This window comes from Periplaneta americana, chromosome 10, assembly GCF_040183065.1.
Source record: "Periplaneta americana isolate PAMFEO1 chromosome 10, P.americana_PAMFEO1_priV1, whole genome shotgun sequence".
NCBI classification, from domain to species: Eukaryota; Metazoa; Arthropoda; class Insecta; order Blattodea; family Blattidae; genus Periplaneta; species Periplaneta americana.
In genome coordinates this window covers 108,611,993-108,630,649 of record NC_091126.1, presented here as the reverse complement: position 1 = coordinate 108,630,649, position 18,657 = coordinate 108,611,993, and the positions used below count along the sequence as shown (strand labels likewise).

Below are 18,657 nucleotides of genomic sequence, written 5' to 3'. Positions count from 1 at the left end.
GCTTATGACATCGTGTGTTCCATCTTTATATTTCGCACTAACCTGATGGTCGTCGATCAGTCAGACAGGCTAGTTGTTTGTAACGATCCCCACAGTAGGTTTTCACCTGACAACGAAGGGAGATCCACTCTTCAAAACGCTGTGCTACAATTTTGAAAATTAACAGTGGAAAAAGTCCAAACAGCTCAACCATTGAACATTTCACTGTTGCGCTCCCCCATCTTCATTCAGATCAAGAAAAAGGAAAATGAACACAATATGGACTATGACAAGCACCAGGATAACGATCACATTAAGGACCATGGCATCTATTACAAAGACCAGGATAACGATCACAACATGGACCACAACAAAGATCATGATTAGGACTACGACATGGACTGCAGTAAGAATCATGACAAAAACGAAGAAAAGACCATGATAAACATAGCAGTAAGAACCAAGAAGACGATAAGGACAGAGACCACTATAAGAACAAAACCACGATAAGGACCAAGATCACAATAAGGACCAAGACCAAATATAGCGATAAGGAATCTGACAAACACAAGAATGGTAAAGGCCTTAAATGACAAAAAAAAACATGATAAGGAATATGACAAAGAAAACAAGGATCATGACAAAGACAAGAACCGCCATAAAGTCCATCAAAAGGACGGAGACAATAAACACAATAAGATCACATGGACCATAACAAGCATCACAATAAGGAACGCAACATGGACTAGGATGAGGATCACAACAAGGACCACGTGAAGCACCACGCAATCACCATAATAAGGACGACGACAAAGACAACAAGGACCATGATAAGGACCACGACAAGGATAAGACAATGACAACGACAAGAACCACGATAAGGATCATGATATGGGCAACGGCAAATACCACGATAAGGATCACGAAAAGGACCACAACAATGACCATGATAAGGATCAAGACAGGACCGGTCGAGGTGGGTTCCTCGACCGGTGACCGGGGGGTGCAATGGTGGCTCTCGTGCTCTTCTTTTCGGCCATTTTTCGTCCTATCACCAACCACTCCTCTTCGTTCTCTCTTCTTTTTCATCACTATTTCTCTCCGCTGGCCGCCATTGCATGCGGAACGCCCACTACATCATAACAGCCATTTTCACCTCTCCATCCCCGCTGTTTTTGTTCTTGCCACGTCCGCCACCATGTCGGGATTTGTTAACATTGCCTGATGAGACTTTATTCTTCTTCCCCTTCTAATTTTTATATCTATTATTAGGTTAAGTTTCTTAGGTTTATAACTCCCGTCTCACCAGCGGGGATCTTTCCTATCTCCGTGGTCCTGTCCCACGGTTTCGAGCGCGACTTCCAACTTGTGTGGCCCGACAGGGCGCCCAGCAACGAAGCAATAGTGGACCCTTCATACTGCCCCTATATGCAAGTCTAGGTGCGGAGCCCGGACCAGTAGTCATGTACACTCACGTAGAACCCCCAATGGGGGCCTGGAGCGACTTAAACGTCCCGGTGACCGACTCTGCTCGCCGGGGCGGATATATCGCTCCGACGTGTTACCGCTGACGTATGGGTGTCGCAGTGTAATCAACCACAAGTCCCCTGAAGCTGCGTGCGGTCTCGGATTGCTCCGGCTTTGGGAGGGTCGGTCGGAGTTAGCCGAAGTAGTCTGGCACTTGTGTTCAGTGTAGAGTGGGGAGCCACGGGCGGTTATTCCCGTGGTAGGGGCATAAAACTGCGACACGCCTCTGGTGTAAGACTTGCCATTAGGTGTGTAATGACCAGTTTGAAGGGTAACTTTGCTTGAAGTGGGTTGCTTGGGATCGGGCTGTGGGGGGTCCCCACGGCCGGCACAGACCACGAAGAATTCTTAGGTGTCTTTTTCTTTCGCCCCCCCGGTGGCAGGCTGACGCCGACAGTTCCGTAGGGGGGGCCAGTTCAAAATGGCCTCTTCGCGCTCCTCTTCCCCTCCAGAAAAACAGCAACAAAAGAAAATGAAAATAGTAGACAGCACAACTGAAGTTAATAAGACGAACACTGCAATGGAATTGGACCTTGAGAAGGTAATAATTAAAGTGCCGCCTCCAAAGTTTATTAGTATCACGTTGGATGGGACGGAAAAAACAATGAAAAACATTAGTCCATTTTACGTGAGACACGCGCTCGACGGACTCGTAGGTAAGGTCAGAAATGCAACTCGACTCCGGAATGGCAGTCTCCTTGTTGAGACTGCATCTGCAAAACAGAGTGAAACACTGTTGAGAGCGAAGTTGCTGGGATCATTCCCAATCAGAGTAGAGCGACACTCCTCGCTGAACACCACGCGAGGAGTTGTGCATACGGATTCTCTAGATGGTATGTCCGACGAAGAGATCCAATTAGAGCTGGCGGAACAGTCCGTGTCGAAGGCTTACCGTTTACTGCGTAAGCGGGACGGACGGACTGAACCACTGAGCGCAGTCTTTCTGACCTTTGAAACGTCTCTCTTGCCAGAATATATCTTTGTTGGGTACGAGCGTGTCCCTGTGCGTGCGTATGTGTCGAATCCAATGCGGTGCTTTAGGTGCCAACGGTTCGGACATACGCAAAAACGTTGCACAAACAACATCATATATGCAAAGTGCTGCGGTGCTGACCATGGGGAATCCCCATGTGCCGGCGCCGAGCACTGTGTGAATTGTTCTGGGGACCACGCTTCTAATTCCAAAAATTGCCCGACGTATTTGGTAGAGAAGAATATCCAAGAGCTCCGAGTCCGAGAAAATATTACTTTTTTCGAGGCGCGTAAGCGTATTCTAGACCAACAAAGAAAGGCGACAGAAAAATCTTATTCCTCAGTATTGCTGAAGGCAACAGAGAGAATTGATGCATCCACGCAGACGCCACCTCTCGCAAGTACGCCTGGGAAGCGAATTGAGACCGCGACCCAGACATACGTTGACTCTGTGACACAGACTGCTGAGTCGGACGACTCATGTGGGTTGGATATCAGGCCTTACGTACCTAGAAAGATCGCTGCCGTGACAGCAGAGAAAGATTCTAGGCCTGGTAGAACACCGGAACTTCGCGCTCCTAGTTCGGGTGGCGGATTGAGATCACGATCACGATCAGTAGTGCGACGATCTGCAAGTGAGTCGCCACAGTCCAAGATTAAGCAGTCGCAGACAAAGGCATCAATCCATAGAAAAGAAAAAAAGAGAAGATGGCCTGTGAGCCACCATCATGATTTAGCTCCTCGCAATGACAGATATTGTACAGTGGAATGTGAACGGTGTACGCAGCAGATATACAGAACTACAACAATTGATCTATCATGAGAACCCTGCTATTTTGTTTTCAGGAGACACACCTCCGACCCGAACATTCCCTGAATATTTCAGGATACAATATTTACCGGTGCGATCATCTTGCCGGTATTCGGGCCAATGGAGGTTGTGCCATCCTACTCCGTCAAAGTATCTTTTCCTCCATCATCAATATTAACACTCCTCATCAATGTATAGCAGCTAGAATATCTTTATCTAGCATCCAGTTCTCTATAGTTTGTGTCTATATGACCCCTGATATACCTTACACAGTTAATGACGTGGAACACATTCTATCGCAGGTACCTGCTCCATATTTGTTAGTCGGAGATTTTAATGCATCTCACCACTCTTGGGGCTCTAATTCTGATGATGATAGAGGAAATGAAATAGCAGAGGTATGTACCCGCCTTAATCTGATTACCCTAAATTCCGGGGAAGCAACACATCTATCCTCGGCTTACGGTACTTTCTCCATGATAGACATCTCCATTTGTAGCCCAGTTTTGTCCACGCATTTCGAATGGTCAGTTATTCATGACCTTCATGGTAGTGACCACTACCCCATTCGAATGCGTATGTCCGCTTTACGTCCTGCGGAAACTCGCTCTTCAAACTGGGTTATTAAAAAGGCGGACTGGGTCGGATTTTCGGAGTCCATATCATTCGATGATATTGGATATGAAAGTGTGGACTCCGTCGTAGAGCACTTTTCAAATGTGGTAATTACGTCTGCGAAATTATCTATCCCCCGCTCGTCCTCCAGGCCAAAACGCTTCCCTGTCCCTTGGTGGACGGACGCCTGTAGAGATGCAATCCGAGACCGCAAACGTGCTTTACGCCAATTTGAGCGCCATCCGACCCAAGAAAACTTTGTCCAGTTTAAACGTCTTCGAGCCATAGCTCGTCGCACTGTGTGCGATGCTAAGAAGACGTCTTGGACAAATTACGTCAATTCATTGAAAAAGAACGTCCCAGCTAACATCGTGTGGGACAAAGTCCGTCGGATAATGGGGAAACGTAGTTCTGTAATTCCGGGTCTTCAGAACAACGGCGTTCCGACCACCAGTTACATAGAAATTGCAGAGATATTCGCTCACTCATTTGCACAGATAAGCAGCTCAAACAATTATGACCCAGAATTTTTAAAAATTAAGGATACTGCGGAGAAACTAACTCTGAACTTTACATCTAATAACACTGAACAATACAATGCACCGTTCACATCGGAGGAGTTGGAGGCGGCACTGGACGCATCCCCTGACACCTCCCCTGGCCCTGATAACATCAATAACCGTATGCTTCGCCATCTTCCGCCAGCTGGAAAATCCTTTCTTCTGGCAATGTACAACAGGATCTGGACTGAGGGTGTATTTCCATCTGCTTGGCGTTCTGCCATTGTAATCCCAGTTCAGAAACCAGGAAAGGATCCTTCTTTACCTGGCAGTTATAGGCCAATTTGTCTTACCAGCTGCGTATGCAAGGTTATGGAAAAGATGATAAGCAAACGCCTGATGTGGGTACTCGAATCGGAAAACCGATTGTCTAATATCCAATGTGGTTTTCGTAAGCACAGATCAGCCGCAGACGATCTTGTTCGGCTAGAGACCGCCATTAGAGATGCTTTCCTCAAGAAGGAACATCTTGTGGCGGTCTTCTTTGATCTAGAAAAGGCTTACGATACCACATGGCGGTATGTCATTCTACAAACTCTGCATGATTGGGGACTTCGTGGCAGTCTACCAACATTTATTGCGAAGTTCATGGCAGAGCGGTATTTCCGAGTTCGAGTAGGCACCACACTTTCTAACGAACATCTCCAAGAAAATGGCGTTCCGCAGGGGTCTGTATTAAGTGTTCTTCTTTTCTGCATTGCGATCAATGGAATTGCCCACTGTGTGGGTGGCCGAGTATCTTCTCTCTTGTACGTTGATGACTTCAGTCTATTTTACAGCTCTCGATATCTTCCATCCATCGGTCGACAGTTGCAACTGGTCATCAACGTACTATCAGAGTGGGCTGTTCGCAATGGTTTTATATTATCCACTCAGAAGATGCAGTGTGTCCACTTTTACAACCAACGTGGACTACATCCACGTCCTGAACTGCGTCTTAATGGAGTGGAGTTGCAATATACAGACACTGCGAAATTTTTGGGCCTTATCTTTGATTATAAATTAACGTGGGAGGCGCATATACGTGATTTGAGAAGGCGTTGCCAGAAATCCTTAAACATTTTATGCCTTTTGTCAGGGGTTCGCTGGGGTGCAGACCATACAGTGCTTTTACGTCTTTACCGAGCTCTTATACGATCAAAGCTGGATTATGGCTGTTTTATTTATGGCTCAGCAAATAAATCTAAATTACGTCTTTTAGATACTATACATCACCATGGGATACGACTCGCTACAGGGGCCTTCCGAACCAGTCGGATAGCGAGCCTGTATTGTGAAGCAGGAGAACCATCACTGTATCGGCGACGTAATATTTTGTTGTGCTCATATGCTGTTAAGCTCCGCTCGCAGCCTGAGCACAATTCTTACGACTCTTTCCATCATTCTTCTCTTTACGGCTGATACAGTGAAAATCCACGGAGACTTCGTCCAGCAGGTGTGCGCTTTCGTGAACTGCTCTCTGAGATGGGTATACATCTACCATCAGTTCGCACAGTGGAGTATACCACCACTCCACCGTGGATTATGCGACGTCCCATGTTTGATGTAAGTCTGAGCCGCTGTTTTAAGAATTTTACACCAGCTTTTGTTTATAGACTATGTTTTAGTGAACTTTTATCCCAATATCCAAATTATTCATTAGTTTTTACTGACGGATCCCGGATAAATGATTGTGTTGGTTGTTCCTTCATTACAAATGGAGAGATATTTAAATGCAGACTAAGCCAATATACTAGTGTTTTTACTGCTGAACTCTATGCTTTTTACAGAGTTTTATTGTTTTTAATTAGGCAACCTCGGGGCAGATTCCTTATCTGTTCCGACTCTTTAAGTGCCATCCAGTCCTTGCAGTCTTTTAAATGTGATGATCCGCTTGTCTTAAGAACTCAGCAGCTGTTCCATACTCTCCTTTGCTCTGATTATGAGATTGGAGTAGTGTGGATTCCTGGCCATGTAGGGATTCCAGGAAATGAGGCCGCGGATGCTGCAGCCAGGGCTGGCGCACTGAATGGCTCTCTGGTATATTGGCGCGAGAGGTGGCAGGACATTCGAAACTACTTGAAATATAAAATATGGTGGCAATGGGAGGAGAATGGTCTGCACAAGAGAGAAACAAATTACGAAATATAAAGAATACTGTTCGAGTTTGGGATTCGTCTACAAGAGCGTCGCGACACGAGGAGGTTTTACTCACCCGGTTGAGGATTGGCCATTGTCATCTGACACACGGCCATCTCCTACGTGGCGAACCTCAGCCGGAGTGCGATATGTGCCATGTTCCACTTACGGTAGAACACTTTTTATTGCGTTGCAGGAAATATGACCATGCACGGAGGCAATATGGAATTCGGCCGACATTACGTGACGCTCTTGGAAATGATTTTAATTGTACAAATGCAGTTCTGAGATTTTTATCAAATACAGGTTTGGATAAGGTGATTTAGTTTTTTATTGATCCGTTTTACTTATCCTCCTGACCCTTTACATCCGGAGGTTACATTTGTTGTTTTATATTTGATTTTACATTGTTGACATTTCGGACTTTATACATCCGAATATTTTATAAAATTTTATGGTTTTAAAATATGATTCACAAGTTATCTCTGGTGGCCTTAGTGTTATTGTTTTATTTGTTCGTCTTGAATACCACCTAGTGTGGTAGAATTGCTCACTTTTATGATTCTGTAGAAATCACCTTATGTATACTGCATTTGTGTGCCTCGTTTTATCGTGACAACGCTTTTTAGTTCTTTTAGCACTCTGATTATTATATTATTTATGTATTTGTAATATTAAGAATTTTAGATAAGGGCGCAAATAGCCATAGTAGCTGACGCGCCCTTCTTAAACCCTACTACTACTACTCAAGACAGGAACCAGGACTTAGATCACGACAATAACTACGATAAGGATCACGACAAGGACCAAGACTATGAGAAAACAAGGATCACGATCGTGACCATGTCAAAGACAAAACCAATTATAAGAACACTACAAGGACAGGCATAGAGACAAGGTAAATGACAAGTATCATCATAAGGAACACGACAAGTACCGCGATAATGATCACGAGAAGCACCAAATCGATGATATGGACCATGATAAGGACCTGGACAAGAAGAAGAATCACAATAAGGAACATGATAAAGACAAGGACCACGATAAGCACCATAACAAAAACATGGACCACATAGGGGTCATGTCAAAGACAGCAAGGACCACTATATCGACCATGAAAAGGACCATGACAAGGACCACATTATGGACCACGAAAGCAGCGCGACAAGAATTACTAAAAGGACCACGATATGGACCACAATAAGAACCACGACATGGACCACGATAAGAATTACAAGGACCATGATAAGGACAAAGGTCACGATAAGGACCATGACAAGGACAACAAATACCACAATAAGGCACATGACAAAGAATGAGGGGAACTATAAGGACCATTAAATGACAGTAAGGGCAGCGAGAAAGACATCAAGGAGCATGACAAAGACAAGGGCCATGATAAGGACACGAAAAAGTCGAGGGCCACAGTAAGAAACATGACAAAAACAACGACTACTATAAACCTCATGACATGAATCGCGACAAGCACTATGACAAGGACAACGATAAGGACTACAAGGACCACAACAAAAAGAATAACACGACAGCATCACAAGGACAATACAAAGACAAGGACAATGACTGGAATCATAATAAGAAACAAGACATTGGCCATGGTAAGTGGCACAATAAGGAACATGATAAGGGCGATGATGTGTCATGACCATGAAAAACATAAGAAGGACCATGGCATGGACAAAGTCAAGGAAAACGACAAGAGTCACAATAAGGATCACAATATGGACCACGACAAGCACCATGATAAGAATCACGACTAGGACCAAGACCACAATAAGGACCTTGACTCAGAAAGTACCATGATGAGGACCACAATAAAGACAACAAAAATCACGATAAGAACCATTACGAAGACAAGGACAGTGATAAAGATCATCACAACAAAGGTTAAAAGGATAAAGATAAGGACCATGACAAGACAATGACCACGGTAAGCACAACATGGTCATTATTGTGATACTTGTTATGCTTGTGGTGATCTCTTTCATGATTGCTGTCTTTGTTTATGTTGTGATATAGCATTGTGTTTCAGTATTTTGGGACGGCACCTGCTTGCGGTGAGACCAAACAGCTGGATACGCACTTGTGTCACCACTCGTCTCTGTGGACCATATGGTTAGTATTCAAATGTAATTATTATTACTGTTTAAAATCAGTTTATTAATACTTGTTAAAACATTCTGAATTTCATTGTTATTATTTAAAAAGTAACCCATTTACAATGACATCTTAAGTTCTAAATTATAATAATTATTTGTTAAAATATGCCACAGAGTCACGCATTTTTAAATATGTATTTTTTATAATTAAAGCATTAATTAATTTTTTATATTATTTTTAATTTTGTATTGTCTGTCACCATTAACACTTATCGAATGAAAGTCTCATTGTCCATGTAAAGATTAATTTTTGGTCCTACAGAATTATCTGTTATGGTTACCATTGGTTATTAATGGAGAAAAATTCGTTCTGGTGTCAGGGATTGAACCCGGGACCCCCAGTTCTATGCACTGAGTGCTCTAACCACTGAGCTACGTCGAGGCTCAATCCATAGCACCTGATCGAATTTTTCTCCTTTGGTACTTTCCCTTAGTAGCCTTACTCCAAATTCCACATAGCCTATATGAGGAGCATCGTTTCAAAACGTATTAAGTCCCCCAGTGGACGAAATTAAATTTGTTTCTATTTATTTATCTTTCATGCTGTGAAATCTGATGGTTCCAAGTCGTCATATTTGTAAACTGTGAAACCAGTACTTAAAAATGGTTTTGTGTAGTGTTTTGAAAACTTCTCCAGTTTACGAGTAATCCTAGTTTTTCATCGTTCGTGTAAAAAAATTGTAAGTTGCACATAATACGTTTTGAAACAATGCTCCTCATATATTGACACATATGTGTCATTCTCACGAAACTCGTCACTTTTGGAGCCCAAAAATGGCAACAACTGAAATTATTAGATTAATTTTTTGCTAGGTACTGTTTATAGGTGTGAAAGATAAATCAAGTGTGTTAGTGGCTATGTCTAAATATTCGTGTGCTACGAGGAGTAAAACAAATTCAATTTTCAGATTCCAGGGTGTCCACAGAACCTCCAGTTTCAATATGGGAATTATTCCTATGGCTTGATAAAGGCAATTTGATTTACACACTGACGTGAAACCAATATTGAAATTGAAATAAGTCACAAATTATGATTAGATTAATATTAACTGATTTCTATTAGTTCACTAAGAGTGATACACACATTAATTTATGTGTTTTATAAACAATAATACAATCTGGATACACTGATTCCGTGAAGATATTTAAATAGAAATAAAAGATGATTCACAACAGTACAATGTGTCTCAAACATAATTGTTTCAAGTAACATAAATATTATTCTTCTTGTCTGCATTAATTAATAGACAGTGTTTTATACAAGAATTGTAATAGTAATAGTAGTAATAACAATAATGATAAATATATGTAATTAATTACCCTGCAAGTCTCATTCTTTTATAAGTACACATACACTTAAAATGCCAGACAAGAAAACAAGCTCTTCTATAAAAGACACAAACCAATTCCTCTTTTGCTTTTGAAGAATTTTAGATAAGGGCGCAAATAGCCACAGTAGCCACTAACTAACCAACTCCTTTACACAATTGGAAATTTTCAATGATCATGCCATAGTGAATATATTGAAATTTAAAGATATAATAACTCAATTCATTGAAAAATAACATATTTGGATTATCTTTACGTCACTGATACTGATACGCCTTCATAGCACCATGGAATGCTTATATTCATACTCTGAATTGTGTCTATTCTTTTGTCTGTAGATATTATTCTGACGAACAGCTGTACGAGAAACTATTCTCTTACAGTGCTGCGGCATTCTATATTTATTAATTATTTTGCCACTTTGGTATATATTTACTTTTATATCCTCCATAAAAAATTAAGATTTTAATTATTATTCTAGCACCTCTCCAAGAGTCATTTCCTTATTATGTCAGAAGGAACTGTACCCCTTTTAGAAAAGTATGAATTGCAGTGCACGGGAAAGATTGCTTTACTTTTTTCTTTTCCATTTTACAAAATGGAATAGAGCATAGGCTTATTTAAATTTTTTTCCTTTTTACATGAATAACACTTTTTCCATTTTTCTGCTAAATGTGTAAGCTTAATGTTTTCTGCATTTAGTTTTCTAATAACTTCAGTACTCTTTTAATTAGGAGATCTTTTTGTATCCTTTCCCAAATTACTATGATTATATTGTTGAATTCGTTTGTTCTTAATTTTCTTCCGATATTCTCTCATCCATTCTTTTCGTTTTTTTTTCCTTCATTCTCTTAATTCTCTATTACTCATGATGGAAACTCTTAATTTTTCTTAATTCTCTATTACACGAGTCATTCCATGTCAAATCGAACAGCTATGAAACATGACAACTTAGTATTTTCTCCAATTTTTTTTATATATTCTATTGATTAAATTAAATAACCCATGTATATTTTTTGCGGGCTGACACAATTATTTAGTCATTTATTAAATGTTACTTTTTCTGTAAATTAGGGTGCAACGTATTATGAAAATGGTTATAATGAAGAGTCTATAAATTGTAGAAATTCCGTATTCATATCATTTTAAAGTCCAATAATTGCAGTATTATATACTAATTTTTAATGTTGAATCAAAACATTAAGTGAGCCCCTTTTAGGGGGTTATATTTTTAAAATACATTTTTATATATCAGGGGCCTACTTCTAAAAAGGGTAAAAAATATCGTCATATTCTTTGAAATGTTTTACGTAGAACTGCGTTGTTATTAGAATGCTATTTAAATAAGAAGTCGCTGTGCAAATAATTTACTGATGGCTTGTTTGGGTCGGAAGGCTCGGATTGAGTGAGACCGCGCACCGGAGCATACAGCTGCAATAGCCGCAGCGAGAGGGAATGATACATTATCAGTGGTGTGGTGTTACTATACATAAATAAATGGATAACCTCTAGTTCTAAAAGCACGTGATGTCCCTTCAACAGTTAGCAATTTCCCTTTAATTTATCTAACAATAATTCCTAAGTCTTTCGAAGAAGGTATCGTGTTGTGTTGTGTGCATGTGAGTCATTCCACATGAAATCAAACACTTGTATGCAAAACGTGACCATTTAGTATTTGCTTAAATCTTCTAAAATATGTTCTGCAAATCAAAATAAAAAATCTGTATTTTTTTCTGGATTCATACTCTGTTATTTTACTGTTTGTACTCTTAATTATATGACAAATTCATGCATGACGCAGTATGAAAATGCTCATTGTTAAGATTCTATGCATCATAGACGTTGAGTGTTGGTGTTATTTGAAATGGGAACAAATGGAATATTATATTAATTGATTTACTGATGGTGTTGTTTTAGAGGTTCACTTTTTAAACAATTATTTTTTTTATAATAGCTTACTTTAAAAATGCAAAAAAAAAATATATATATAATTTATTATATTTTACATAGAACTACGCTGATTTCAGGTTGCATTCGAGTAAGAAATAACTTTAAAAATAATATATTGAAGATATGTGAGAGCTTAGTGATGATTGAGAATCGCCAATAAAGAAGACAAAATCGAAGCCATAAATTCCAAAACAGCACAAGTCCACATTTTGACGCTATATGAGTTATGGGTATCACTGGAATCGTCTTGTCATAAGCTTTCATATGACATTCAGAACAGCACAAAACTTCTCATTTTCAAACATGTTTCTCGAATGATGAGTCATTCCACATGAAATCAAACACTTGTATGCAAAACGTGACCATTTAGTACATGCTTAAATCTTCTAAAATATGTTCTGCAAATCAAAATAAAAAATCTGTATTTTTTTCTGGATTCATACTCTGTTATTTTACTATTTGTACTCTTAATTATATGACAAATTCATGCATGACGCAGTATGAAAATGCTCATTGTTAAGATTCTATGCATCATAGACGTTGAGTGTTGGTGTTCTTTGAAATGGGAACAAATGGAATATTATATTAATTGATTTACTGATGGTGTTGTTTTAGAGGTTCACTTTTTAAACAATTATTTTTTTATAATAGCTTACTTTAAAAATGCAAAAAAAAAAAATAAATATAATTTATTATATTTTACATAGAACTACGCTAATTTCAGGTTGCATTCGAGTAAGAAATAACTTTAAAAATAATATATTGAAGATATGTGAGAGCTTAGTGATGATTGAGAATCGCCAATAAAGAAGACAAAATCGAAGCCATAAATTCCAAAACAGCACAAGTCCACATTTTGACGCTATATGAGTTATGGGTATCACTGGAATCGTCTTGTCATAAGCTTTCATATGACATTCAGAACAGCACAAAACTTCTCATTTTCAAACATGTTTCTCGAATGATGATAATCAAAACATCACAAAGGCATAAATAAATACTGTTCTGACTCTCAACCCAGATACTTGTAGTGAGCACGGCTGACTTACGTAGTGAGCGCGGCTGACTTACAGAACAACACAAGTATACATACTCCACCCGCTCTCGCTGAGCGGAGTTGCTTCTGCATCAGCTGTTACATTGCATTCCCTTGAAAACTGTTTCTTTTTTGGATCATTTTATTAAACATTACGTTGGCCCGAGTGTGAAAAAGCTGTATATTTTCACTGATGCATGTACAGCTAAAAACTGAAAAAACACTGTTGTCAAATGTCTACATCATTTAGTGGAAAGTGGACGTTTTCAATACATGAGACATGTTTTTTTTTAGTGAGTTATTTTACGATGCTGTATTAACATCTCAGATTATTTAGTGTCTGTATGATATGAAGGTGATAATACTAGTGAAATGAGTCTGGGGTCCAGCACCGATAGTTACCCAGCATTTGCTCATATTGGGTTGAGGGAAAACCCCGGAAAGAACCTCAACCAGGTAACTTACCCCAACTGGCATTTGAACCCGGGCCACCTGGTTTCATGGTCAAACGTGCTAATCGTTACTCCACAGGTGTGGACTGAGACATGTTTATCCTACAAAAGGCCACTCCTTTCTACCCAGCTATAGGGATTTTGCTCGAATAGTGTTAAAGAAGATGAAGCAGGGTAATGTATACACTCCTCAGCAATGGATGGCTATAATGGAGAAGAGTGCAAGTAATATAAACATTGTTCACTTCGATCAATCCATGATTATGGATTACGAAACCTTCTTTGAAAAACTGAAAGAACTTGTGCCACTGTGGAAACATGAAGAAAAGTGGAAAGTGACATCATACAAGAATATTCAGTACCGCAGTAATGATCTGACTGTTTGCACATCATCTAGTGGACTAGTGACATAGACTTTTCAATTCAAACAAAATCGTGTTTCTAATTTCATAGCTTTGAAGAAAGGTTACAACAGTGAAATTACTAGTTTTAAATCTGTGAAAGCAAGATACATTTTGAAGTATATATCTTCCATTGATGCACTGCATCGACCATACTTGAGCGTCACTTCATTATGGAAACTCAGGCAATGATAATGCTGCCTCAGAAAGTGAAACCTGGGACTCAGAGTGAACATTTTTAGTGTCATGTATCTTCTGAACCCTTTGTAAATATGATTTAACAAAAAATTAAATGTTGCCATTTATGTTTTATGCAATTAAACAAAAATTAACACTTCATAGTTAAAAAGAGTTTCAATGATTTTCAAAACAGCACAAAAACACGATTTTAACATTTTTTTTTATACTGAACCTATTCATAGATTTGATGTAATACTTTGTAAGCCACAAAGTCATTATAATATCTATACAAAGAAAAACAAATCAAAATAATATGTTTATTAGGTTTAAAATTATACAAAAAAAAAAAAACTTTATCTCAAATGTTTGGTAAGTGGACTTGTGCTTTTTTGAAATTCATGACTTCAATCATCTAAAAGAATATTCAAAATGAAAAATGCAGAACGTTACAGATACACTTAAACATAAAATATTTCATATCACAGAAAACACAACTTCAGCTGAAAATTCAAATAATTCCGATATAATAAGAAACTGATAAACTTCTTCCATGAAACAAGCTACAGAAATCTCAAAATACAAATATTAACAATTTTTTAAAGTTGGTTGTACAGTAAAATTTAACAGCATTTTAATATCACCACTCACATGATACGAATTTCTAAACAACTAGGAGCAGAAAAGAGGAATTTGGCTACTCCTAATCCTAAATCGGGAAAAAGTTTGGGAACAGTTATAGTAGAGAAGGTTGTTCAATTTTATAATTCTGATGATGTGAGGAGGGTTATTGCTGACAAAAAAAAGATGGATAAAGTTAAAGTTAAAGAAAGTGGAAAGAGAGTTCACAAACAAAAAAGATTAATACTATGTAATCTTAAGAAAACTTACCAGTGTTTCAAAGAGCAATATCCGTATATCAAAATAGGATTTTCAAAAATTTTCAAACTCAGACCAAAGAAATGTGTACTCCCTGGAACAAATGGCACGCACTCAGTTTGTGTCTGTGTGCATCATGAAAATGTTAAATGAATGCTTGATGGAATTAATAATATTATTTATAATATTAAACTTCATCTTACGATGTTGGGTGACGTATATACGTCCGTTGATGTGACATATTAATGAATTTTTAAATACTTGTATAGTCACAATCATGCCATGGTATGATTGTGACTATATAAGTATTTAAAAATTCATCATAATATTCCTTTTAAATTTTAAAAATTAGTGAATACAATAGTAACATAGCCATATTTTCTACTCAAGGTACCAACAAGCAAAAGTGATACGAGGTATCTCACAACTTCATTCTTTTGTTCCACTGACAAAATCTCAGGCCATAATAAAGAACTATTCACTTCAAAGTGAGAGTAAAGTGGTGGACATTAAACAGAATTGGTTGTAGGTGATTAGTTTTAAAAGTGCAGTGTTGTGTAAACTGTAGTTATCATTCTTATAAGTGTATATTTTACAAAAAAAAATATTTAAATATACCACTATATTACATAAATTACGTGAAAGAGTGATATTCTGACCATAGAACATTGTAAAGTGGTCACACAACTCTCATCCAGAGCTGCACCTGCACATCATCTTGCAACAGTAATTATGCAGCCCACGAACTCAAGATGCGCAGCTTGGTTAATCATTTAATTATGCTTCAACGGCTCAGAGTAGCATTCTGATTTTTTTAAGGGTGGTTAAAATAATTTCAAGGTATTTAAGGATTTTTTTTCTGTAATTTTAAAGTAAGCCGCTGCCATTAAAACATATTTTTATGTGTTTAAATGTTTTTTAAAACAAAGTTAACAAACTTATATTTTTATATTATTATGCGAAGAATAAAGTATGTACTGTCACCTTCAAATTAAGACAAAGAGCAAATCTCTATGATGATTATCAGTGGAGATAATCACGTTTAACAATAATGATGCGCAAACTATTTCAGAATCTTTGATAACACATATCTACTACAATAATCGATATAGACAACAATAATAAAACACGTATTTATTTTTTCAATCCATAGAATATGTAAAATTTGTTTTATCTAAATCAGAGACATGAAAGTCAATTCGAGGTTAAATTTGTGCAATTTGACGTGGAATGACTCACTTGTGACCGAAACTATCTTAATTTTTCTTAATTCTCTATTACTCATGACCGAAACTGTCTTAATTTTTCTTACTTCTCTATTATTCATGGCCAAAACTATCTTAAGTTTTTCTTGCTTCTTCTCAGCCCATTTCATGCACTCTGACGCTAAGTAAGCAGCATGCTTTTCAGGATCTGCTTTCATTCTTTGCCATCATAATTGCTCTGCCTCTCTTTTCTTTGCAAGCTGCACGTTTCGACTTTTGACATTTTCTGAATTGCCAGATTTCTTACTTTTTTAAATGTTTATCTTTAAGATATCTTTTCTTGCCCTTTCCTTATTCTCATTATCATTTTTCCGTCCCCTGGTTAGTTTACCACCACTTACATGTAACACAAATTACATGATACAGTCGGAATATTGTATTTGTATAGAATTGCGTAATTCTAGGGATTGTATATTTTTCCACCTACATCATAGACATCACGTCAGTAACTAAATATTCCGTCCTAAATAAATGCACAGTGTTCACAGCCACAGTGTCCACTTCCATGATGTCCACATTTCAGACTATGCACTACTGCATTCTAATTGCTTTCAAGCATATTAATTTTTCCGATTATATATGAGAAGTAGCCTATGAAGTCATTACTTAACCAGCATTTAGTAATTCCGCCTTATGTAGTCGAGCTGTCACATTATCCACAGTGTCCACTTAAAAAAATTAACATTTGCTATTCAATTCTGCTTTTGAACTTGACACACAAGTACTGATTGCTGTGTGTCTGAGAAATCACTGGCAATTCGTCTTTCTCTCCCCAATGTTCTGGTAGCGTCACATTGAACTTCTCCTTCAAAACAGCAAATTTACAGTAAAGTGAAAAATCATTCGTTCCATGGCATTGATTCGTGAATGAAAAGCTGCCATGCACTTAATACACTATCATGAGATGCATATTACTTGGAATATGACGTAAGTTTTTCTTTCAGAATACTTTGACAAGCATTCCTACCTGGTGTATTGACACTGAAGTCAGTCACAATCCACTCCATAATGCCATCTTTTCCTAGTAACTGCGTCCCTGTTTCTGAAAGTGGAGTGGATTTTTGGCATTTTCGCTTATTGTGAGAGGGTGCACGAAGCATTTCTGTTCCTTGTAACTGTGTTGTCAGCACCTCTGATTTAATAATATTTTTTAATTATTTATTTATTTAATCTGGCAGAGCTAGAGCCAGCATGCCTTCTCTTCCACCCAGCCAGATTCTAATTGGATACAGTACGCTTAAAGTAATTTAGGTCCAAGAGTGGAATCAGGAATTTGTTTAGTTTCATTATCTGCAAAATAGTTACATGGAGAAATAAATAATTAATAATAATCATAATAATGTCAATAAATAAAGAATATAACAATAGCAGTGGTAGGGGTAGTTTTTTTGTTTTTATTTGTTTATTTAACACTGTTTCAATCACCTCTTTTCTGAATTATCACTGTGTTCTGAAACTCCTTCGGAGTGACAATCTTAGTCTTCATTTTCAACAATCATGTTGCCAATGCTTGACACATCATCACCTGATATAACTTCTGGAATATCATTCATAATTTATTGTAAGTTCTTAGTTTGTGAGTGGTTTTCTATCCATGGTGTTGCATCATTCAGTGGCATGCTAATGATAAAGTACTGGAAATAATGACGGTAAGAAACTGTTAGCAGTTGTTTATATAACTATACATTGTTGGGTTTGATTTTGAACTTGTTAAGCTGTTTAATAATAATATTTAAATTAGCCGTCAGAATGACTGTATTGGCAGTTTTAGGTATAACCCAGATAAAGACTCTAGTATCTGACAAACTAATAACAATGGAGTAGTAATTTTTGCTATGAGTGAAATACGAGTAAATTTAAGAAGTCATGAATCCCCAACAACCAGTGATAAAAATTACGAAAGCGGTCAAAATGATTGCTGTGACAATTCTAGTGTTAAATATTTTATTATGTTTTCATATGCAATTATCGGAACAGTAGTGCAATATGACTGGTATTCACTTAGATCATTTTTGCGCTTACGTGTTTGACTCTCAAAGTTTTGCATCAGATTTAAGCTATTAAACGAAGGTGCTTTGAAGTCTTTGGTCCAAGGCAATTTATTTCAATGCAGTGGACATAAGTTATTTCTTCAATGATGTAACAGAATGTCAGCCTGATTGTTCTACTGTTCGAAATTACCTTCTACAGCCTACATTACCATACTGTTTGTGTGTGACTATTAATTAGTATTATGCATATGTATATTAAATGTGGTAAGCATTGGCTGGCTGCCATCTTTAGGAGACCAACTTTCCCAGTAGTTTTTTATTGTGTTATTTTACGATGCTGTATCAACATTAGGTTATTTAGCATCTGAATGATATGAAGGTGATAATGCCGGTGAAATGAGTCCGGGGTCCAGCACCG

At 37.9% G+C, this 18,657-nt stretch overlaps 1 protein-coding gene across 2 annotated transcripts in view; it reads left to right on the top strand.

The window, feature by feature from the left end:
• Positions 1-18,657, top strand: part of ari-2 (E3 ubiquitin-protein ligase ari-2) — a 469,714-nt gene that overhangs the window by 28,564 nt on the left and 422,493 nt on the right. For both annotated transcript variants that reach the window (XM_069838008.1, XM_069838007.1), the window contains exon 2: positions 8,633-8,715. In XM_069838008.1, coding sequence (XP_069694109.1) covers positions 8,713-8,715 — 3 coding nt within the window. In that variant the 5' untranslated portion in view covers positions 8,633-8,712. The remainder of the gene's footprint in view (positions 1-8,632; positions 8,716-18,657) is intronic.